General features: G+C 36.0%; 1 protein-coding gene and 1 pseudogene across 10 annotated transcripts in view; both read right to left on the bottom strand.

The window, feature by feature from the left end:
- PXDNL (peroxidasin like) overlaps positions 1-26,359 on the bottom strand; it is a 429,362-nt gene that overhangs the window by 264,160 nt on the left and 138,843 nt on the right. For all 10 annotated transcript variants that reach the window (XR_013367442.1, XR_013367443.1, XR_013367444.1 and 7 more), the window contains exon 2: positions 16,513-16,584. Coding sequence is in view for 6 of the 10 variants with exons in the window: in XM_077876968.1 (XP_077733094.1) it covers positions 16,513-16,584 (72 nt within the window). In the remaining 4 variants the exon portion in view is untranslated. The remainder of the gene's footprint in view (positions 1-16,512; positions 16,585-26,359) is intronic.
- LOC144300252 (SWI/SNF-related matrix-associated actin-dependent regulator of chromatin subfamily E member 1 pseudogene) lies at positions 9,091-10,362 on the bottom strand (annotated as a pseudogene).

Raw genomic sequence — 26,359 nt, 5'->3', positions numbered from 1 at the left:
TCTGAATGGACCAGGGATCTACATGTAAAAATTGAAACCAGATGATTACTGAAAGAAAACAAGGAAAATTATTTTATGAACTCAGTGTGAGGAAAGACTTTGGAATATGATTCAAAAGTTAAAAGCAACAAAAGAAAGGAAGGATATGTAAATTTACCTAAAATTTGACATAAAAACTTCTGTATTGCAAACAATGAAACATCTTAAGGTAAGGCAAAAGACAAATGAAAAACTGGGAGAATATATCTGTAGCATATATTACATATAAAAGATTACTCCCTCTAGACTATAAAGAGTTAAAAATGAAGACAGAGACTAAAATTCTGATGTAATAATGGGCAATGGACATGAACAAACAGTCCACAGAAAAAGATATTCAAGGGGCTTTTAAACATGTGAAGGATGTTTTAACTTCACTAATATCATGAGAATGAAAATTAAAACTACATGAGATATCATTTCTTACCTATCGGATCAGTGAAAAATCAAATTCAAAAGTCTGGTGGCTAGATGAGGAGATGAGACTATATCTAGATGAGACTATAGTGAAATAGACAATTTCATGCATTGCTAGTGACAGTGTAAATTGCTCTGCTATAAGAGGCATTAGGAGCATCTCACAAAATGATATATGCAAGTTTCACTCTGCCAATAGGAGATAATGTATGAGCAACTTCATTCATTGTTTTATTATTGCATAATATTTCACAGGAAAATGTTGGACTAAATATTGATACCCATTCATAGGAGACTGGCTGAATACACTACTGTAAACCCACACAATGTAGTGCGACAGTGCCATAGAAATACTCCCATGAGGACTTTTGTAAACTATTATGATTTCTAGAATATGTTATCAAATGACAAAAAGCAAGATATGTCACCTTTTCTGTAAGACAAAAAGTGAAATAAGATATATATAGATATAGATATAGATAGATAGATATAATTACTTTCTGTTGTATTATTCATATATTTACATATATATTTTCATTTTATTACAAAACAAACATGAGGAAGATAAAGCCGAAACTAATGGAAGTTTGTGTAGGGTATGGGTGCTAAGAGGGTAGAAAAATAAGGATAGGAATGAGATTTAATATATCTTTTTTTAGACCTTTTAGACATATATTTATATATATCAAACAGGATTTTTTAAAAACCAAAAAATGAATATAAACAGAAAAAAATGAACCTGCCTATAAAAGCAAACAGATAACATACTCAGGGGAAAGAAAAAATTGATTTGAGTAACTTTTAAATACAGCATGCTGACTGTACTGTCTTAATGATACAAAAGACAAAAAAAGTTACAGAGTTATCACACACTTAACTTAGCAGCATGTTGGCTGTAATGTATTTGGTATAAATTTGGTATTTGGTATAAATAATTCTGAAACTTTTGAATGTTCTGTAGAATATAGCAAATGAGTAAATACATTCCTATTTTTGGAAACCAGTGGTCTCAAGATGGGAGAAGAATATATAAATGTGTAATGGGGGAGAATGAAGAAAAATCCTGTGATGTTGGATTTGACCTGAAGGTATCAGTATAAACCCATGACTATATAAATATGTATGTAGCTATATAATTAATGGCCCATATTTTGTTTCTAAATATTATTTCCTGTCTAAAAGAAGCAGAATTCCCAGGCTATTTCTGGATCTGTGGCAGAAAAATTCAAAGTGAGCTTGGACCACTTTGGACCAGAAAGCAAAGAAATAGTCAAAGACTAATGAGAATGTGTCAGAAAAATGAAGGAGCTGCTCAAAGGGTTCCCACGATCAAATCTAAAACAATTTGAGCACCAAAAAAATGATTTTTAACACAGATTATAATACAGTGAATAGAAAAAAATACCTAGTGTACAATGATTTTAAAATTAATGAGGGAGGAAACTCTTCTTACAGAGGAATACCAACCAATAAATATAGAAGGATGATAGACATATAAAATTACTATTTTGCTATCCCCAATGTAATTATTGATTCAAGCAAGGTTACCAATGGATTCTAAACCAGTGAGTAAAAACTGGAGAACAGGGTATCTATGAGATCTCCAAGTATCACACACATGTTACTTATTACAAAGGGAAACTCTCTTTACAATGGAAATATCACTCACATGGTCCAAATCACAAAGGGAAATGATCTTCACAATGGAAACATCTGGAGGACACACATTAACCAAGCAATCAAACTTAGCAGTACTACAGCTGATCATGAAGAAATAATAAGACAAATTCAGGTTATGGTCCCTCCTACCAAATAACAGACTTGGATTCTTAAAATATATCAATGCTTTGACAAACAAAAAAAATGGATGAATGTTCTGGATTAAAGGATACTACAGAGACATGATAACCTGACAGTGAATGGGTCCTGGGCTGAGAGGAAAAAATACCTATAAATGAAATTTGAGGGACACGTGGGAAAAATTGAATATGGACTCTATGTCAGATAATATTACTGAAGCAAAATTAAAAATCTTAGGAGTAGAGCAATTGCAGTTATGTAAGAAAATGTCTTGTTCTTAGAAGATGCATAAAAAATTATGGAAGGTGAAGTATCATATCTGCAAATTATTTTTGTTTTAGTTAATTAGAACAAATACATAAATACATGAATATCTATACTATATATATACATAAAGAGAGGGGAAATGCAAATGTAGCAAAATGTCAACAACTGGAAAATTTATGTAAAAGGTATACAGGTAATCATTGTATTCTTTTGAGTTTGGGGTAGGTTTGAAAATAATCAAATTAAAAAATTTAATAATCAAATTAAAAATAATCATATTAAAATATGTTAACAAAAACTTAAGTAACTCATGAAACTTAACAAAACTATTTGAAGGACTAGAAATAATATCCACTTCTGACATTCTACCCAAGGTTCTCTTCACCCTGGCATTTGAGGAGGGCGTTCTTCCAAAAGAATGCAGGCCAACCAGAGCGGATCAGCATTGGACTGAAACCTACATGTTTCCGTGGCGTTATTTAAATAACAGCATGCATTTATTTAATTTCTGTGGTAGAGTATAACCTTTGTTCTTGGTGTTTATTAATTATTGTTGGTCCTCTGGGTCTCAATTATCTTTCCTATAAGCATAATTGAGTAATCCACTTGAGTAATCCATTTGAGTTATCCATAATTGAATTTGAGCCTGCTTCCCAAATGTATTATTTTTATCAGTTTCATCCAGAAACTAGAAGGCTCAAGAAGGCTCAAACATGCTGGTGGGAGTCCTGCCAAACTGCTCTGGAGGGAGTGAAATCCAGGGTTTTTAGATAACAGATCCCTGGTGCTTACCCTCTAACTCTTAGGGTCCAACAATACATAATGTTTACAAATTTCTTTTTAAATAACCTCTTATCAAGCTCTCTATTTTTTTTTTTGGGGGGGGGGAGTCAGCTCTTTTCCAGAAAACTCTTTTACAACTGCAGGAACAATGTGGTTGGACTTTGTTTTAAACATCAAGAAAACAGAGGAGCTCCCATTGCAGTTAGTGCAAAGGCAACTCAAGGAAATACAATCACCAGATGTTTGATTTCACTTTGTATAGCTATATTGGTATAAAAACCACATAGTCAAAATTGTTAATATTCTGTCATGAAAAGGTTATTAGCTTTATTTTTAAACCTTTTTTCCCTTATTTTTGTCCTTGTAATAAACTGGTAAAATTGAAAGTGTCTCTCAAAGTGTCTCTCAAAGACACTGTGGTCAGCTGTCTTGCAAGAGACCATTTATTTAGCAGCCTCCTGTAGAGATGACATTGGACTCTGGTGGTCTCATCCTTATGATTCTAGTTGTGTAATTCTTTTTTTTTAAATTAAGTTTTTAGTGTCAATTTAAGTATAGTTAACATACAGTGTTATATTAGTTTCAGGTGTACAATATATTAATTCAACAATCTTATAGATTAATACTCAGTGTTCATCATCGTAAGTGCACACTTAATCCCCTTCACCTATTTCATCCATCCTCTGATATGTTTTATTTTAAAAGAGTACCCTCAGTAAAAGTTATTTGTTTTCCACAAGAACATTTTTACTTGAAGCATACTTCAGAAAACAAGGTTCTAAAAGATTCTTTTTCCAAGAAAAATGAGAATACACATTTTCTTCAAGTCCACCCAGAAGAATACCCTTAATCACATAAAAGGAGACATAACAAATCTTACATATTCAAGAAGACTGAAATCATATTAAGTATATTTTCTAACTGCAATGGTACAAAACTAAAAAATCAATAGTAAACAAAACTTGAAAATCTAAAATGTAAATATTAAATATTTAATATGTAAATATTAACACATGATTACACAAGCAATGGGACAAATAAGAAATCAAATGGCAAATCAAAATATGTCTAAAGACAAAAGAAAAAGAAAACAATATTCTAAAACCTATGGGATGCAGCAAAATTAGATGTTAGAGTGAAAGTTATGCTATAAATGCTTGTATTAATAAAAAAAATTCAAATAAACAATGTTACACCACAAAGAACTAGAAAAAGAAGAAACTTAGCTGAAATTTAGTAGAGGAAAAAAATAACAAAGAAAAATCAGAAATGAATAAAATAAAGACCAGAATAAACAGTAATATAACATTTAAAGTAATGACCAGTTCTCCCCCCCAAAAATAAACAAAATTGTCAAAGCTTTAAATTAAGAAAAAAAAAAAAAAAAACTCAAAAAGCAAAATAAGAAATGGAAAAGAAAACAATACAACAAATAATCACAGAAATACACAGTGTGATAACAGATCACTATAAACAATTATATACTAACAATTCAGTTAACTTAGAAAAAACAGGTAATTCCTAAAAACACTAAGTTACCAATATTGATATGAACCTTGAATACAAGAAATATGATATCTTCTTAGTCTAATAACAAGAATGAAAGTTGAATAGGAATAAAAAATCTCCCAGCATAGAAAAACCCAAGACCACAGGATTTCACTGGTGAATTGTACCAAATATTTTTAAAAAATAATTAATGACACTGTCAAAATCTTACAAATAATGGAATAGAGGGAACATATCATGAGGCCAGTACTACACTGATACCAAGTAGGATATAAACAATATTGGAACAGGGGCACCAGGGTGGATGCAATCAGTTAAGCATCAAACTCTTGGTTTCTGCTCAGGTCATGATTTCGGGGTCATGGGATCGAGCACCATATTGGGCTGTGCATCAATGTGGAGTCTGCTTGAGATTCTCACTCCCTCTCCTTCTACTCCCACTCATGCTCTCTTTCTGTCTCTAAAATAAACAAGTAAATCTTTAAAATATATACATATATACATATATGAATAAAAAAGTCTAGTTTGATAGAAGAATTGCTACTCTGACTTTCTTTTGACACTCATTCTTCACCCCCTCACTTTCAATCTGCAGGTGTCCTTAGGTCTAGAAAGAGTCCCTTGCAGGCAGCATATAGATGGGTCTTGGTTTTTTATCCATTCTGACACCCTGTGTCTTTTGATTGGAGCATTTAGTCCATTTACATTTAAAGTAATATTTCTTTTAAGATTTTATTTAATTATTTGAGAAAGAGAGCACCAACAGGCGGAGAGGGAAGAGAGAGAGGTAGAAGCAGATGCCCCTCTGAACAGGGAGGACAATAGAGGGCTTAGTCTCAAGACCCTGAGGTCATGACCTGAGGCAAAGGCAGACACTTAAACAACTGAGCCACCCAGGAGCCCCTCAAAGTAATTATTTATAGATATGTATTTATTGCCATTGTAATTAATTACTATATTTGGTGGAGTTATTGAATTCCCTAAGTCTATTCCTGTGTTGCCTAATTCTTCTTTCTCTCTTTTGTTCACCTTCAGTGCTCTCCATCACCTGGCCTTCTAAGTCACTAACTCATTCCTCTGCTTCTCCCAGCCTGCTGCTCATTGTGTCATGCCTGCTTCCAATCTCACTTATTGATTGCATCCTTCATCTCTGATTGATGCTTTGTAAACTCTTTTGTCTCTATGGGTACGGGTCTCCAATGTCTTCTATTCTTTTCTCAAATCCAGTGAGTATCCCTATGATTGTTGCTTTCAGTTCCCCATTAGGCATGTTATTTCGCTTAAATCTCTGGCCTTGGCTTTATCTTGTTCTTTCATTTGGGATAAATTCCTCCATCTTGGCATTTTGTCTAGGTCTCTGCCTTCTTCTGTGTGCTAGAAAAGCCAGTTATGTCTCCTACTCCTGAAAATAATGGCCTTATGAAGAAAAGGTCATGTAGTGCTCATGGCCAGGGGCTTCAGGGAGTGTCTGTAGTGTGTGTCGCCTGCACCCTGCTATTGTGTTTTTGCTATGGGCAGTATTTGATCCCTGGCCTAAATGTGGCCAATTGTGACTAGGTGTGCTGTGGTGTGCTTGTGAAATGAGTCCTGACACCAGCTCCACCAGAACTGAGGCCCTGTAGAACTGTCTGGTCAGGAGATGTGGTGTGGGCAGGGCCTTGTGCTGGTCTTCTGGGGGAGAGGCCCACCACACTGGGACTGAGGCACGTTTGACTGAGAAGGGCTGTCCTGCCAGAATACAGGGGGTGGGGCTTGATGTAAATAAGTTAGGCAGCCAACATGAGGCTGTGCACGCTTCTCACACATGGCTCTGTGTTTGTGCTGGAGTGTGGGAGGAAAATGGCACCAGCTGACTCCTTTGTTCTGGAGAGGTGTCTCCATGAATGCTGCCTCTCAGGGATGTGTTCCAAGTAGAGAGAGTGATCTCTCCTCTGTGTGCCCTAGGAGTTCCTCAGATCACTGTCTCCATGCTATCTGCTCCTTGGTTGTTTGCCTGCCTTCTCTCCAGGAGCAGGACAGTGCCCTCTGGGCTCTTTCCCACCCAACCCTGCTAACCTTTAAAACTCCAGGCTTTAAGCCCTGCTGGCTGCAAGAATTCACAAAATTCAGCCCCTCTTGTTTTCCAAAGCAATGGTTCTCCTTGTGCCTTCCTTCTCTGTGCTCCTCTTTCTCTCATGCTCTCCTTTGCAATCAGATCTAGTTGTGTAATTCTAACTGTGCTGGCTCACATGAATATAGTTTGTTCTATATTTAATTTTGCATAACTTTAAGTTTACTAGGACCTGACTGGCTAGTAGGTTTAAGCTGTTCATCTTTTTTTTTTTTTTTCAATAGTTTCTACCTCTCTTTAACATTATTAATTAGGGGCACCTGGGTGGCTCAGGGGTTGAGTGTCTGCCTTTTGCTCAGGTCGTGATCCCAGGGTGCCTGGGATCAAGTCCTGTATCGGGCTTCCTGCATGGAGTCTGCTTCTCCCTCTGCCTGTATCTCTGTCTGTCTCTCTGTGTCTCTCATGAGTAAATAAATAAAAATCTTAAAAATATATATATATTAATTACTATATATTCATTATACACAATTTGGAAAATACAGAAAAGTAAAAAGGAGAGAAGAAATTGGGTATAATATTCCCACTAAAATACTGTTTACTGGGGCAACTGGGTGGCTCAGTTGATTAAGCATCTGTTTTCAGCTCAGGTCATGATCCCAGGAGATCTCTCTGGTCATGATCCCTCAAGACCCAGCCCTGAGTTGAACTCCCTGCTCAGTTGGGAACCTGCTTCTCCCTCTCTCCCACTGCTCCTGCTCTCTCTCACCATCTCTTTCTCTCAAATAAATAAATAAAATCTTTTAAAAAAATACTGTTTACTTATGGCTATCAATTTATGGTGAATATTTTAATGACCTCTTAAGTTTACCACTTGATATTTTTGTATAAAAAAATGAAAATACTCATGTAACTACCACACAAACCAAGAAACCGAACATTTGCAACATCATAGAAACCTCCTTCATGCCTTCTTCCAGCTAGTAAACCTCAGCTTCTATCAACATCAAAAAACTTGCATGTTGCTTGAGCTGGTTTTGAAATTTTCATAAATGGAATCATAACATGTCTGGCATAATTCTCCCAACATTTACTGCAATTTATTTATGGATAATTTGGCTTTTCTCAAGCTTTCAGTATTACAAATAATGTTTCTGTCAAATTATTTTAATTTATTTAAATTCAATTAATTGACAAATAGTTTATTATTAGCTTCAGAAGTAGAGTTCAGTGATTCAACAGTCTTATATAACACCCAATGCTTATTATACATCGTGTGCCCTCCTTAATATCCATCACTCAGTTACCCCATTCCCTGACCCCTCTTCCCTCCAGCAATCCTCAGTTTGTTTGCTATGATTAAGAGTCTCTTATTATTTATCGCCCTCTCTGATTTTGTCTTGCTTTTCCTTCCCTTCCCCTATGATCCTGTTTTGTTTCTTAAATTCACATATGAATGAGATCATATAATTGTCTTTCTCTGATTGACTTATTTCACTTCGCATAGTACCCTCTGTTCCATCCACGTTGTTGCAAATTTCTACCAAGTTTTTATACATAACTTTTGAAATACATATGTATTTCCTTTTGTGGATTATGTTTAGATGTGCAATTTCTGAGTCACCAGATCTACATGTATTTAGTTTCAGTGGATACTACCAAACAGTGTTCTAAAATAACTGAACCAATTTACACTCCAGCAGTTTATAAGAGTTCTATTAGCTCCATTATAGGTGAATAGATTAGGGTTCTTTTTTGTTGTAATGAAGGTGTGAGGTATCCTATAGTTATGTTGCATTTCTCTGAAGCAAAGGGATGTGGAATACATTTTCATGTGTGTTTATTGGACATTTGCATGTTATAATTTGTCAAATGGCTGTTCCAAGATGTTATACATATTTTAGTTGGGGTATTTGTCTTTTACTTACTGATTTGTAAGAGTTCCTGATATAAATCCTTTATTGGATATACATAACTGCAAATATCCCAGACTATAGCTTCTCTTTTTATTCATGAAGGTGTCTCTGGTTAGCTGAAATTCTTAATTTTAATGAAATCCAATTTATCAAGAATTTTCTTTACTGTTACTGCTTTTGTGACCTCTGAGAATCGTCTGTCTGTCCTAAGCGTATGAAGATTTTTTTCATTTTTTCTTTTTTTTTAAACTCAAAAAACATTTTTTTTTTCATTTAAAAAAAGTACTTAGAACACATAAAACAAGGCAACAGTTATTCTTTCTTCTCATCTTCTGGTGTGGGTCTGTCGGTGGCTCCTCCACTGTTGCACTGTTGCTCTCGGAGCCAGTGTTGCTATCACTGGTCCCTTCCTCGGCCATACTGTCCACCCCCTCCTGCCCGCTCTCCTTGTCCTCAGGAGTAGACGTGCCTTCTTCACCGTTCTGTTGGCTTTCTGTTGCTTCTTCAAGGTGTGTCTCCTCTGTCTCCATGGGGATGCTTTCGTCGTCCTTCTTCCCCTGGCTCTTCCTCGGGAACCGTGCTGCTCTGACTACGTTCAGCTTGCTCTGCTGCTTCTCTCTCCCTCTCCTCTTGCCTTTTGCGGGCCTGCTCTTCGGCCTGTGCAATTTCAGCGGCAACCTTTTCCGTATCCACTTCTACTTTCAAACCCCACAACCTTTTAAGTTCATTGTTAAATGAGTCTGTGCTTTCTAGGAACTTCCTCTTCTTTTCCTGGTGTCGCTCCTCTATCTGAAGAAGCTCAGCTTCTAGTTTTCGCTGATGAACCATTAAGGACTGGACCTGTCGTTTGAGGACCTGCATTCTAGCTGTTGTGACAACTGACCGAACGTCTGGCACCACACTCTCACTAAGGGTTTCACTGATGAGGCAGTGGTTTCTCTGGAAACGGGCAGTGGCTGTAGGCTTCACTGAAAAGCCATCATCATAATCATCTGGATCTTCAGCAGGCTGAATGCTCAGGTAAGGTTCTCCTTTCTCCATGCGAAACTGTCTCTGTCGACTTTCTTCCTCTAAAGCAGCTTTTGCACGACTTTTCGAATTTATGTAAGCAAGGGATGCGAGGGAATTATGCTAGGCCTTCATAGATTCCTTGTACTCTATCTTTTCTGCTTCGTATTCGTTTAAATATTCTTGTTTTTCTTCATCAGTGAGATCTCGCCACATGCCACCAATAATCTTGCCAATCTCCCACAACTTTAGGTCAGGGTTGGAAGCTTTTATTGGGTCCCAGACCTTTCTGCTGTACCTCATGTAGGGCATCAGAGGCTTATCAGTGGCTTTGGGGGTTTTGGAATCGTAATACCAGAGGATGCCGTGCCCCGGCTGTTGGTGTCCGGGTTCCCTCCCAGCCTGTAGGCGAGATGACTGTATGGATTGTATCCCACAAACCCTGGTGTGCTGGGCATTTGTGTGCAGGAGCTGGGGTGGGAGGTGGGGCATAAGATGGCCTTTTTGACATTTTGGAAGATTAAGTCCTCAGTTCCTTAAGAATGAATCTGAGACACCGTGGGCAGAAAAAGCGCCCGCAGCTCCGGCCTCATTTCTCTTTGTCCCCCAAGATGTTTTTTCCATATTACCTTCTAGAATCCTTATTATTTTTCCCTTTTACATAAGCTATGATCCATCTAGAACTGATTATTTTATGTGGAGCAAAGTAATGAAATAGTGCCAAAATCTATCTTTTTAATCATGGATATTCAAATAACTCTGCACCATTTATTAGAAAATTGTCATTTTCTCACTGCAATGCAGTACACATTAGTGACATTTCAGGTGACCATTTACATGTGGGTCTGTTTCTGGACTCTTCATTCTGTTTCATTTGTTTCTTTATCATTGAACCAATCCCACACTTGTAATTTATTTATAATAAATATTGATATTTAGTAAAAATCTTTCTACAACATTTTTCTTTAATACTTGACTAGCTATGTGTGGTCTTTTGTAGATTCAGCTCATAAACTTTCTCAAAACAGCCTGCTGAAATCTGATTGGGGTTGCATTGGATCTATAAATCAAATTGAAAAGAAGTGATAATGTAACCCTATCAAGTCTTCCAATTCATAATCATGATATATGTATTCATTTATATCAAATTTCTCTAATTTCTTCCAGTAATCTGTCATAGTTTTCTCATAGAATTATGGCCTTTGTTGCATTTATTTCTACTTATCAACATTTTTAATGTTATTGCAAATTATATCACAAAAGTTTTCATTTTTTAAATGGTTTTTACTAGAATGCAGAAATACACTTGATTTTCTATATTGACAAGTTGAGTTATCAATTTTAGTAGCCAGCTTGAATATTCCTTTGTATTTCATATATACATAAACATGACATAGGTAAATATTACTATTTTAATTATTTTTTCCAATCCTTATCATTTTTTATTCTTAACTTGATTTATGGAAAAAAATAAGGCTTCCAATACAATGTTGAATGTAAATATTAGGAATGAGTATTCATCTCTCATTCCTCATTTTAGGAGGAAAGTGTTTACTATTTAATTGTTAAGTAGAATGTTTATTACTGATTTTTAGTGGATCTACTCTATCAAATAAAGGAGTTTCCCTTCTATTCATAGCTTGCTATGAGATATTTTTTAAATTTCAGTAAGTTGAATTTATAAAGTGTTTTCTGCTTTTGTTGAAATACGATTTTTTCACTTTTTTATAATAATGTTGATTATTGTGTGTAAAACAAAGCTTGAATTTCTAGAATAAATCCAACTTGGTCATGATCTTTTTCATATATTACTAGAATCATTGTGCTAATATTGTATGTAGTATCCTCATGTCTATATTCTTGAGAGTAATTTACTTAAAATTTTCTTTTCTGCATTTTGCTATCAAGATGCTGGCTTCATAAAATAAGTTGAAAAGTACTTTTTGTTCTGGCAAAGTCAGAATTATTTTAATTTTTTTGAAAATATTTTAAATAATTCTCTGGTAAAGCTATTTGAGCCTGCAGTTTTCTTTTGGGGAAACAATTTTAATTAGTTTTGTCTCTTTGTCTGGAATTCAATACCTTTAAGAGAATTCTTCCCTGTATCAGTTTAGTGTTTTATGCAGAATTTATCCCATTAAGTCAAAAATTTCAAATATAATGGCATGAAGTCACTCATAATAATCTCTCTTTGTGTGTCTAAATGACTGTAGGGTGTGAAGTCATGACCTCTTTTCCATTCCTGATACTGTTCACTGTCTTCAAATGTCTGTTTGTTTTACCTTAATTGTCAAAGGCTGATTTCCCTGTGAATAGAATTCAGGTCTTTCCATTATTTTATTTTATTTATTTATTTTTAGCCAAATGCTTTTCCATTGTTTCACCATTTCCATGGTTATTTCTTGAAAGATAGTGTATGTTTACCTAAAAATATTTTTTAAATGAGCCCTTTGTCTTTGGTTTTCAGTGAGTATAATAATGTGGCTGAGTATAACTCTCTGTATATTTAGCCTACATAGTTTCATAAGGTTTCTTGAGTCTGTAACTTGATATCTTTTGTTTTGGAGGAATATTGGTTTTAAAATTTCTTCAAATATTGCCCCTGTACTATTTTCCCTATCACCTTCCAAGTAGATATTTTTGTCATGTCCCTACTTTTTACTGTCTTTTCTGTGTTTTCCATCTTTTTTCCCAGTGGGCTTCCATTTGGTTAATTTTTAATGACCTGTCTTTTAGAACTCTGATTCTCCCTTCTGTCACTAATCTATGATTGAACCAATCCACTCAATTCTTAAATGCCATGAGCTTTTTAGTTCTAAGAAAAACAGTAATTTCCTTTTATCTGGTGAAAATTTCTATCATTTCAGATATTTCCTTAAATACATTAATTCTAGTTATTTTAAAGTCTGTGTTTTACAACTTCAAAATCTTAAACAAACATAGCTTTTTCAGTTATCTTTTATTCTCTCGGTTTTCCTGGCATGTTTGGACATCTTTCATTGGATGCTAGACATTACAAGTGAAAAGCTGTAGAGGGTTTGGATCATTTTATATTTTTTCAGAGAAGGTTGGATTTTTTTTTTTAGGAGGCAGACAGAATATGGAAGATCACCTTCACCCAGTCTAGATGGACCACTGCTTCTAGGGCATAGCTCTTTAGGAGTACAGAATTCAAACCAGGGCATTGGGGCACCTGGGTGACTCAGTCAACTAAACACCCAACTCTTGGTTTTCGCTTAGGTCATGATCTCAGGATCATGAGATCGAGCCTGTATTGCCATCTGTTTGTCCCTCTCCCTCTACTCTCCTTCTAAATAAGTAAGTAAATAAATAAATAAATAAATAAATAAATAAATAAATAAATATTTTTTAAAAATAATAAAACCACGAGTATTTATCAGGGGCTTTTTTCTGCAATGGACCCGAAACCCTTATTTTTGTTTCTCTGGTACCTTGAAATGCCTAAAATCTCTGTCTGGCTTTTTAAGTCTTAATAGCTGCTTTATCCTTGGCTTACTGGTAGTCTCTCCCTATGTGTTTCAGTTCAAGTTAGCAAATGCCTCTATTGAAATGGATGGCAAAATCTTCACCTCATTATTCTGCAGCTGCCTTCTCTCAGGTGTCCTGACCTTCTAGTGTTGGTTGTAGTCATGACCTTAAATTCCAATATTTGTCTTCCCAGTCCAGTGAAACTGCCATGAAATACAGGACATTGCTTTCTCTTAATCCTCCATGGTCTGCACTTGAATTGGCAAAAGCCCAGAGAAGGAACTTTCCCAGAAGGTTTGAGTCAGCTTAGTGAGCTTCCTTTCTTTCCCAGATTTTAGTTTCTCAAGTCCTGGCTGCCTTCATTGCCATCCTAACTTTCAAAAAGTTGCTTTCTGTATTTTATTCAGATCTTTGAGATTTTTTCCACCTGGATGGTTTGTATGATACTGGCTAGATCGGCATAAACCACGTGTAGTTATTTTTTCTCCTTAAAAGTAAGTCACAAAGTAAATAAGTTACAAATTGATCCAACCAGTCTTATTACTAATAATGGGTGGAAAGCCAAAATCTAATCTACACGTTTCTATTATCCCAGAAATTAATGCCTGTTTTAAAATTTCTGCATACCCCCAGCTAGAAAACTATGCTAATATTTACTGCAGGAAGCTTTGTTCCCTTGCTACATCACAGAATAACCTTACAGACAAATCAAATATCCTAACTAAAGCTTTGGCTATTTACAGAGTAACACCTTTGGCAAATCATTAAACATCAATCCTTCAAAGTCTTGAGAGAAAAGAAAACAGTATGCCAAATCTTTAAATAAAAACAAATAAATGAAATAGTGACTGGTGATTCATTAACATGATAAAAAGCTCTCATAAAATGAGGCATAGTGAAGATTTCTCATCACATTAAATAAAACATAATATCTTACCTCATAATTATATTTTATTTGAGAAATATTTTTAAAATTCAGATTTCCTTATAAAATTTGGTAATTTGAGAGTTTAAAAAACAAGAACAACAACAACATATGACAAGCAACTCAGTAATTATACTGGCTAAAAGATTTACTTTTTTCTAACTTTCATCAACATACTTTATAACTATGTTGTCCTCAAAACTCATTGAGCTTCCACACTACTATAGCACAAGTTCCCTCCAATCCCAGTAGTCTCTCAGTGTCCCACTTCTGACCTCACTTCTTTCCCTCTTCCACAACTTACTACTTGAGTGATCCATCATCTGTTATTCCACAGATCTAGCCTTCCTGAAAGCCATCATGAGAAATCATATGAATCGGCAGTTAACAGATCAAAGTGTGTGTGAATCCTGACTCTGCCCCTTTCTAGATGTATGAATGTGGGTAAATTACATTATAGTTTGAGTCTCAAGTTTCCTAATCGGTATAATAGAAATAATAACATCTATCACACACAGTGAGGCAGCAAGAAATGGAGATAATGTACATAAAGCAGCCAGTATACAATGAGGCTTGTAATTAACACCACAAATGATAATTATTTCATTTCGTTTTTTTAACAAAAATATTTAGAAACAAATTAATAATAAGTATTGTTTCTACCAACTGAAGAGGCAGACTGTTCATTAATAATTACAGTATTGTGTGCTGTAACTCCAAGATGTGGCCAAACTACAATAAAATCATCACTTTGCTACATTCCTCAAAAAACTAATAAAATGGCAACTATATTGAAAGAAAAGATTAGATAAAACATGATAACATTAACAATTTGATAAATTAAGATGTTTGCTTTTCTATCACCTAAGTATTTCACTAGATAGTGGCAGAAGGCTTAATGATGGTGTTCACCAAGTGTCAGACCCCATAGAGATACTTGTTAAAATGCTAATTTTGGGGTCCCTTCTAAGAAGTGTGTCCACAAGTTCTCCAGTAAACATTTTACCTATTAGGTTTGAGAACAACTTCTTTATTGTTAAATTACAAATAAACCTTGCAGCTCTTACTTCCTTATGCTCTTACATCACCCCAACCAGAGATACTGAGATAACATATTCAGGCAAAGTTATTGGGAAGAAACCAGGTAGGAAAAGTACAAGCATAAAGTCATAATCTCAACCCTAAAGTTGGCTATAATATGGTGATAAATTCAGCTAGGATGAAAATGTTAACTCATTTATGAAAATATTATATCAAGAAAACTAACCCATGTAGTTCAAAAAGCACTGAATATTCTTGACTTCTAGAAATTTCAACCTATGGATTAATCTAAATGCAGAATAAATAATTTTAAATATTGAGCACTGTTCATACATCTAAGCTCCCTGTCATCATCTCTCATAGCATTCCAGTTTCCTCCATTATAGCAGTTAGTTGTCATATATTTTTAAAGATTTTATTTATTTATTCATGAGAGGCACAAAGAGGGGCAGAGATATAGGCAGAGGGAGAATTACGCTTCCTGCAGGAAGCCTGATGTGGGACTCAATTCCAGGAACCTGGGATCACGACCTGAGCCAAAGGCAGACACACAATAAATAAATATATAAATAAATAAATAAATAAAGTGAGTGTTCTACACATTGAAAATTTTTATCATACCTTAGCCATAAAGTTGTAACTTTTCCTCTAAATACATGATTTTAAGGATATTTGTGGTATTAAGAATAAGAATATCCAATGGCATGCTGTTCGCCAGCATGGACTTTGTAGTCACAGATCATGAGTTTTAATTCCATGTCTATTGTTTTGGCTAGGGGACCCATAAGCAAATTATTTAACTATTCTTTCTCTTCATCCATGAATCTTTTCTAAACAAACATAACATAAAGACAATTAGATAAGTAGGAATATCTCCCAGATTCAGAAGGTAGCAAAAATATAGGCAGTGAGGCACTGGAAAGAAGCAGAGAATTTCTAGTTACAAGAACTAGCAAGGTTTCACTCCTATACTAGCTGTTCTTTTACTCTCCAAATAACTTTTTTTTTTAAAGATTTTATGTATTTATTTATTCATGAGAGAGAGAGAGAGAGAGAGGCAGAGACACAGGCAGAGAGAGAAGCAGGCTACATGCAGGGAGCCTGACGTGGGCCTCGATCCTGGGTCTCCAGGATCAGGCCCTGGCCTGGGCCAAAGGCGGCGCTAAACCGCTGAGCCACCCAGGCTGCCCTCCAAATGACTTTTCATGGCAAACTGCAATCCAACTAGCTTGTAATTTTAGAAACTTCACAGATAAGCAATAAGTACTCACAGAGTGTTCAAAGTCTTGAGTTTCTTGAAGGCACTCTCAGGAATTTCTTGTATTCTGTTAAACCTCAAGTCTCTGTGAACATAAAAAGGAGGAGAAATGTTACAATATGTGGATTTCATTGGTGTTATTATTTCTAGAAGCTTGAAAACTAATTCTCCTTTTATAATCAAATTATAATACTAAAGGACTAAACCTAAGACAGAACTAGGTATATTTTGCACTAATCATTAGGTATGTACATTGTTTACCACAGATTATGTGTATCAGGTGTTATATGCTAGTCCAAAGATGCCAGACAAGTGCAACTAGTTACAGAGCTCTTCAAGTATTTAAAAGCAGTTGTACCATTTTCTTTAGGTCATATTTGTATGACACCAAAGCAAATTCTATATATGGCAACATGGTAATTGAGCATAAATAGTTTGGACAATATTGATAGATCAGATGTCACTTATCAACATAACACCATCACTTGGATTTAGGCAAAGTTATTATTAGTTAATTTTTCTTATAGTCCAGAAATACAACAGCCTTAGAAGGAAGTATTAAAACAAATCAACAAAGCGATGAGTTTAAGAGAGACAACTAACATTCTCTTTCATCAATTAATACATTTATCATTTTATTCAGTGTATAAATTATTGAGTGCCAACTACATGCCACATATTGTGTTAGGTAACAGGGACACAAAGATGAGCACTATATGGTCTCTACCACTGAGCAGGCACAGTTGAATTGAGGATTACAAACAAATTTATAGTAATTATAGCACTAGTATATAAAGTATTAGTAGTACAAAAGAGCAGCAAACAAAATATTATGCACAGATAGTCAACTTAGGTATTGGTCTGAGAGAAGAACCCTCTATCAGTAAAAGAAGAACCCACTTCACTCCCTGGGATTTTGATGGGAATGTCAATCATGTGCCCTTCAAGAAGGTGACTAAGGCCAGACAACTGTCTCCTTGGACACACTGTTTCTTTTCTTTTCTTTTTTTTTTATTTGTTTGTTCATGAGAGACACAGAGAGAAAGAGGGGCAGAGAGAGAAGCAGGCTTCATGCCGGGAGCCCAATGTGGGACTCAATCCCGGGACTCCAGGGTCATGCCCTGGGCGGAAGGCAGGCGCTAAACCGCTGAGCCACCCAGGGATCCCCCGGACACACGGTTTCTTTTGTGAGGAGCATATGACTCAAGCAAAGCAAATTGGGAGTATTCATGAGTGTTGAATAGCTGAATAAAATAAAGTTACGTTCTTTGTCTGGGATCAGAGATTATGAAAAGTGAGCATCTAGGGCTATTAGTGTCCAGGCTGGAGAATAAAACCAGAGACAAATAGGGCCAAAGTATGGGAGAAGAAAACAAAGCTCTGCCTCCAGCTATGCCTGGACCAAATTTACCTCCTGACTTTTTAGTTATCTAGGCAATAAAGTGTCATTCTGATAAGTTTATTTGACCTGAGTTTGTATCATCAATGTGGGAAGCACATGAGAAAGATGAAATAATTTGTTTGGAAATAAAAGGGAAATGATAGAAAATTTTTACAGAGCATTAATGTGCCAGGAAAACAAACAAACACAAAAGCAAAAACAAAAAACAAAATATCTACTTCCCCTCAACTAATTTCTCAAAATAAAAATTTTTAACAGCATAAAAAATAGTTCTATTTTAGAATATTTGGCTCAAAAATCTTTATAAGATTACCTTAAAATTCTATCATTTTACATTTCTCTTAAGTTGACTCTGAAAGAATATGTACAAATTCTGTAGGAGATTTTTCAATTAAAATCATTCAACTAAAAAAATAAAATAAAATAAAATAAAATAAAATAAAATAAAATAAAATCATTCAACTAAATCCTGACACCAAAAAAGAAAAAGGATGCATGGAAATTTTTAAAAGATATTCAATTAAAATAGCTCATTGTGAATATACCTCTTTGTAAGAAGGAATACACTGCTTAAACAACATATTTTGTTATTCGATATGTCTGTACTATATTTTTAAAAGAAATTTTATAAATGATGTGAAATTCTGCCTGTAAGCTATATGGGATAAAGTTATATAAACCCAAAGACTCTAAACCCATTGGTTTTCCTTCAAAATGAAGTTTGAATTACAGAAAGGACTCTCCTCTCACATCAATCCATAAATCCTAATAATCCTCCCAAATTGAGCTTCCAATAATACAAGAAGAGAGTAAATATAAAAGGATAAATTAGTCTCCATTTTTTAGGCTTTGAATTTTTTAAAAATTCAGAAAAGCTCAAATAAGAAAAGAATACTTTTTATTGTCCATATCCAGAATTAACAACTGTTTTCAGTTGATATAGTTGCTTCTATTTATAATTTTATACATTTTTATTTTGATTGCACAAATCACAAATCAATGTAAAAATATATTACAGGTAAAGTAAAAGTCTCTTTTAGCCACTATCTTAATTTTAGCTATGTCTCTTTCTTCCTACGTATAACCTCTCTCCTGAGTGTGATGCCTCTCTTCAGATATACACACATATATAGGGATATGAAAAAATATAAGGTGAAACATTATACATATAAAAATATGAAAATAAACATAATGTAGGTAAATATAAAATATTTAGCATTTTTAAGTTTACAAAATGATATTAAACTTTATATTGTTTTTCTTTTTAAGATTTTATTTATTTATTCATGAGAGACAGAGAGAGAGGCAGAGACATAGGCAGAGGGAGAAATAGGCTCCCTGTGTGGAGTCTGATGTGGGACTGGATTCCAGGACACCGGGATCATGCCCTGAGCTGAATGCAGACACTCAACTGCTAAGCCACCCAGGCATCCCAAACTTTACATAGTTTTTAACACCTCTTTTTCCCCCTCTACTGCATCTCATCTAGGTCATTCCTTGACCCATAAGGATCTAGATATTTATCCCCAATTGTTCTATAATATTCCACGGTGCAGATAGGCCAGAGTTCATTTACATTTACATTCACATATTCCCTTAGTGACAGCTATTTTGACTGTTTCAACTTTTTGCAGCATTCACAAACAATATTTCAATAAACATGCATCTATTCTCCTTGTGTACATGAAGAAATATTTCTCTGGAGCATATTTAGAATTAGGATTGCTAAATCATAGCGTATGCGCAGCTTCCTTTTTACAAAATGATGTCAATTCCAAATTTGTTTTCAATTAAATAGCGCAGAAGTAATATAAGTAATTAAAAATAATGTGAAAAGATGCTTGAACTAATCACCAAATTGCTATTTTAAGCTCTTCACTGGATTTATTTAAGAGTCAAGGTGCTAAGTGTGTTGGTTATCAAAATTCCCTCCTGTATTCACTAGCAAGCAAAACTAAGACCTCCTCCCACAAGAACTGTGTGGCGAGGTGTCCACTGTCCCACGGATTACTCAGGGGACTGTGAGATACAGGATCCACAGTTCTCACTGCTCAGGGAGCCATAGGACACCTCTTCCAGAGAAGCAAAGCACACTTAGAGACCCAAAAATTATTTCCCCATTGACTTAAATTCCCATAAGGCATATACAAATGCACCAAAGTTAGCTTGTTAGCACTTGATCTTCTTTGCTATTCTACCACATAAACTTGTGTAGTCAGGTACACTATGAACTCAAACGCTAAGGAAAAACTTACCTTACTAATTTTAATTGCTGCATTTCAGGATTGCATATGGAGCATTATTACATAATGCATTGTTTACAGTATTATTTACTGTACCTTTTGATGAATTTACACCAAAAGATCATCTGAATTCAAATGACCACCAAATTTGGATCAGACTGTCCTCTGTGTAAATAAGTTTATCTAAAAATATAATTAATTTTCCCATATTGCTTCTATATTTTCAAGATGGATCCCTACAATTTCACCCACACAAAATTTGTCATGTACAGAAAACTTCTCTTAGCATAACTTGTAGCATTGTCTTTTCACTCTTTGCATAGAGTGAAAATTGGATTTTTATGTATCCTGCACAATTCATCCTTTTATGATATATGTAATATTGATAAAATAATATTCACAAAAATAACAATCATTATTTACCACAATTTTCATCCCATTCATTGTTCACTGGAATTCAATTTAGAAACAATTTTAGGAAACGCACCAAGATGAAAACTGAGAACATGGTGCTTACTGGCAGTGGTTAAACATGAGTTTGGCTGGCTGGCTGGCTGGCTGGCCTGCCCACCCCCTAGCTGCTAAAGCTGGAGAAGAAATGTTTAACAATTTTTACGGTGAAAAATTTGGAATTGATGTTTCTAACCAATAAGAAATAGGTTTTAGTTCAAATTCAATCCAGAAGATGCTCCTTCCAAAAAGTTTTAAAGGAGCCCCTACTGTACACAGAGGGCAGAGAACAAGCATGGACACACATCAGCATGAACCAGCTTCAAACAAATGAGCACAGCTCAAGATCATGTTACTTAGTTCTGCCAGGGAACAGGGCACATCACGCCCACACCACAGCCCATTACACGCCTCTGGGTGGGTTAGATGGAGTTATACCATGTCTGTGTGGAAAGTCCAGAGAAAGACCTTACAAAGGGATAGAGAGGCTAGATGTTGCTCAGAGGTATGAGCTCCCAGTATATTTTATAAATGCCAAACACAGGGCATATTTTTTGAAAACATTAAACTAGTGAGTGTTTAAACACAAAAAAATTAAATTGTAATTGTCCACAGAGGGTAGTCCAGTTTAAGTTGTAAGATGAATGTGTTGCTCTTGAAAGACACTATCAGCCTACCCTGGGACTGAATGTATAGGTCATTAGGAGATAAACCAAAGTCTAAATTTGAGTTCTTGAAGGTGAGACCCAGGCCACACAGCTCATCTGGTCCTGCTGTGATGTGGGTCTTCCTACTAGTTCTCTGGTTGGAGATGGTCTTCAGTTTATTATGAGTAGATGCCTAAGCTAAGGGGGCCTATTCCTAGCCATTATAGCTAAGAATCTGGCACTGAGAGAGCAAAACAAATAAGGAGAACTCTCAGAGAGCACCAACTTAACAGGCTGATTTCTATGTAAGTGTGCTGCTTGTTTTCTCATAAGTGAGAAATATTCATCCTGGCAGAAAGCCTATCTTCATGAAAAAAAAAAAAAAAAGATCAAGTAGATCTGTACTTGAGCCAAAAGCATTCCTGTTGAAGGTGAGGATGCAACTAAGTCATTGTAAAGTCAAAAGCATAAAGCTGCAGAAACAACGTAAGCAGGTTCTCGTCACCCCTTGTTTCCAGGAAGGGCAGGAGGGAGTGGGATTACTCCGGACAGTCCGGCCATCATCATCTTTGCCAGGAGCACACACCTGTGCATTCCTCCCTCCCGTCTGTCTCTGTCCCTACAGCCAGGTCCCTTGTCACTCTGATCCCAGCTCCTAGAGCTTCCGGGCCTCCAATCTCCTTTCTCAGACGCTGTGTATGTGCTATTCCTTCATTCATGGTGTCTAGCTTGCCCAGACCTTGGAATCAGGGGAAGAGATCTCTCCACAACCTCTCCTGTTGCCCTAAAACATCTTATCTTTCCATCTCACAGTCCTTTCAGGGAATTGGAAAAACATTTTCCAGACCTGAGGAAGAGCAGTTGGAGGATATCAGTCAATGCATGGCTTGCCTGATTCCCAATCATGTTCTTTGTTTTTTTCTGATCTCAGGTTCATTTTCTGCCTACCAAGTGTTATGCAGCCAGAGCTTGAGACTAGCATCTGCTGCTGTTTGTCTGGCCTGATGTTAACCTGTTATGAAAGGTGGTTTATGTGTCAACTTGGCTAAGCCATGGTACCCAGATTTTGGTCAAGCATCAGTCTAGATGTTGCTGTGAAGGTATATTTTTATATGTGATTAACACCAAGATCAGTAGACTTTGGATAAAACAGAAACCCTCCATAATGTTGGAAGGCCTCATTCAATCAGTTAAAGTCCTTAAGATGAAAAGATGGAAGCACCTTGAGAAAGGGGAAATTCTGCCTTGAGATGGCCTTCAGACTCGAGCTACAAATCAACTCTTCCCTGGTTCTCTAGCTTGCCAGCCTCCTCTTCAAAATTCAAACTTGCTGGCCCCCACAAAAGCATAAGCCAATTCCTTAAAATGAACCCTCTCTCTTTTCTATTGGTCTGTCTTGAAAAGGTCCTATTGATCTCCATTTCTTATTTGTTCAGTTTCTCTAGAAAACCCTAGTACATCCAATATGACCCTCCTGGCTAGAGTGAAAATGATGATGTCCATCCATTCCTTCTGTGTAGCTTTTCTGAAGACCTGGCCCATACTTGGCTAAGCTCCAACCCTTGTAAGGGAAAGGCAGGTAGTCTCAATGAATGAAACAGGCCATGGGTAAGAAAGCACTGAAGGCCAGGAAGGCTTAATAAAGCTTTCCAAACTTGCATGGAATATGCACACTGAAGGGCCTCTGAAGGTCAGATTTGCATCTCAGAAATCTGTGAGGAGGGTGGCTTTGAGGGGTCTCCACCCCTGGCAAGGTGCTACTGCAGTGTTCAAGTGAAAGTCATCACTAGCTGTACTGAGACCACCAAGTGAGGAGCACAAGAAAGGAAGGGCAGGTCTCATATGAATATTGCCGGGGGTTGGTGCTGGGTAGATAGTACTGGTATTTCTCTCTTTTTTTTTTTTTCACATGTTTGCTACTTATCTACATATCTCCAATAATGGCTAAAGTGCCTATATATAAATCAGAATGCTATAAAGACTTCAAAGAAGATATTAGGAAAAACTTATAATAGTTTCTCAATCTACCTTCTTCATTTTGCTCTTCAAAGAACTTTCCAGCCCAACTCCACATTATTTTCCAGAAATGGATTAAAATTGCATCTCAAACTATGAATTAAAGCTGGACTGAAACTCGTACTATACTGCACTTGTTCACAAAATCCCCAGGATGAGGAAATCAATTAAGCAATGGGTCTTAAGGCACTGAAGGCATCAGGTGCTCATACAAAGTTAAAATTGGAAGGTAACAGGGGAACAGACACACACAGAAAGACTTAGATTGTACTTTTCTCTAATATCCCAATTTCTTATAAGAAACAAGTACTGCTATTATAATCTTGAAGAACATAAAGTTTTGAAAAAGAAGTACTTTTGTCTTATAGATCAAGTAGTCCAACTCATGACTTTATGTAGAAGACAAGAAGGAAAAGCAAAAGGAAGAGAAGAGAAGTAAATTATGAACACATATTCTTCCTGGCTAATCCTCAACACTAATTTTTCAAGGCTGGTATTAACACGTTGATTTCAGAGCTGGAACATTTCATTCAAAACATTTCATTCACCTCAAAGCAAAGCAAATGGCCATGGGGAATGGCTCCCACATGTGTCTGCTGTCAAAGCAGGTGCTGTCTCCAGGCTCCCACCTTACTTTAAACTCCTTCTGAGGAAAGTAGGCCCAGGACAATGGAAGGGCACATTCATTATTTGCCAGCCACTGAGGACCAGAAGCTGAATCAGAAAACATGCTTCCTGATTTTTGTTTTAGTATAATTTCCACCTCATTATCCTAAACCGAATTCTCACTTCCCTCAGATAGGGCAGTTAGTATTCTATTTAAATCCTTTGTATTTCAGAGGCTATGTGGTTAGAATTAACAAAAACCACTTATGTTCACAAATGAGCTAACAATGATAATGTCAGTAGAAGGTGTGAACCAGTCCAAGGTAAGCCAGTATGAAAGCAAGTAGTAGTAGGGTCCAGCTGCACTACTCATTAAAAGCATTAAAAGCAACCAAATGTATAAGAAAGCATTATAGTTTTGAAGCATAGTATTTCTATCTGTGGAAACCTAAAGAGAACAGACAACCTGACAAAATAGTTCCAGATTTTTCCTTTTTTCACATACCTGGTCCTTCCAGCAGATATCACTAAAGGGCAGTCCTCTCTTCCAGGTCAAAGAAATGATTTCAAGGTAGATGAGGTGATTTAATATGTCTTAAATGTCATGGTGCCTGAAGGACTAGACTACAGGCTGAATAGTGTTCACTGAATCCCATTAATTTGCATGTGAAAATAGCAGCCAGCAACAAAGCATCATTCTGAGAATATAATACACAATATTGCACAAAGTAATGTCTTTTGGGGAATAAGAAGCTGTGAATGAATTTTCACACAAAACTCAAGTGTTACTTCTTGAATGTAAAGACATTGCTAGCTTTGTCATTTGAAAATATATTTCAAAATAATAAGACTTAACTTTTCAAATTAATTGCTTAACATAATTCACACTAGTAGGATCATTATGATACTATACAACAATTTTAACTTTTTTTGTCCCCTTCTTTCATGTTAATAATGGCTTGTCTGAATGCCCCTATGCTTGGGAGAGTGGCCAACACCATTGGATCCCAATAAACACAGTTTGAAAGAATATTACAGAATTCCTGAGTTCAGGCTTGGTTATGTTTTTATCTTGGATTACATTTATCTTGTTTGTTTTTCCTGTTTCCTACAACGGGGCTTCTACTTTATTCTGGGGGAGTCAGAAAGATCTCCCCTGACCTGGTTCTCCACCATGTATTTGATGACCAAGGACTCATCAGGGGTGAGATTCACTTCTGGGGTGCCCTATGCCACAGGATAAAGCTGATCCTGTTTTCATTTCACATATCTAGCTCCATATCTCCCTAGATACTGGAGTGAAATAAGCTAAAATTTTTAATCACATATTTGTCGCACTGTTTCTTAACTCTATATATGTGCATATGCTGTTCCTTTATTCAGATGTCCTTCCCTTTCTTCTCTATCACATGCTGACATACTCTCCAAGACAACATGTAAATATCACGTCCATGATACAGTTGGAGGCACCCCTTTTGGAGCAGCCTCACAGTTGGTCAGAAGAAAGCATAACCAATGACAGCAGCTCTGTCACCTGTACTGTCTACTTGGATCTCCCTCACCATCAATGCCTAGACTGTCTTCCATGTTGCAATGTTGGCATGAGCCTCCAAATCCATATTTTATTTCCTCAGAGAAACAGTCCTTGACAACTGCTCTCTGGGGTCCTATGCGCTCCTCCAAGGCCTTTGCAATGGTTTAGTGACAGTTTAGTTTTGTGGTTAAGAGTGCAGGCTTCAGGATCAGGGAGGCATACTGAATTTGGTCTTGGGCACTCCCCAGCCATGTGACTTTGGACAAGCCTATATTCTCTCTGGGGTTCCTCATCATAAAATGTGGACAATGATATTCAGCCCATTGTATTAAATATCATAATTTACACAAATCATCTAGAATAGTGCCTTGCATGTGGTAAATGATAGCAGTTATAACATTACCATCATCAATATAAATTCTGTTAAAATAACATTTGAAATACAACATTATAATTTTCTAATTACAGTGTTTCTGTTTCCCACCCAACACAGCTAAATTGGGAGCTCCTTAAGAGGAGGGAATATGCCTGTGATCTTTGTATACATAGCACAAAGTTTGCATCCCAAGCATAAATACTGAGACAGAGCATTTAATAATAACAACAATAATAATAGTGAGATGAATCAGCTATGGTCCATAATAAGCAAAATAGGAAATACTAGAAATATAAAACAAATGAAAAGTTAAGTTTCAGTTCAGTTGCATATAAGATACCCATCAGATGAAATATCAACTTCTATAAATACTAGAAAACATACTCTAATTCAAAATCCATTTTTCATAAAGAAAAGAGAAATTCAGTTAACTGAATATATAGTTATTCTTCTATGAATCTAGATACTGACACTTGCAATTCTGTATCTAGGCATCACACACCAGATTGACCTATTAGGAACTGTGACCTGTATGCCACAGACAATGACTGGAAATCAAATCTCCATATACAACTACTTCATTCCA

Source organism: Canis aureus, chromosome 28, assembly GCF_053574225.1.
Source record: "Canis aureus isolate CA01 chromosome 28, VMU_Caureus_v.1.0, whole genome shotgun sequence".
Classification (NCBI taxonomy): Eukaryota; Metazoa; Chordata; class Mammalia; order Carnivora; family Canidae; genus Canis; species Canis aureus.
This window is presented reverse-complemented; position numbering and strand designations above follow the sequence as displayed.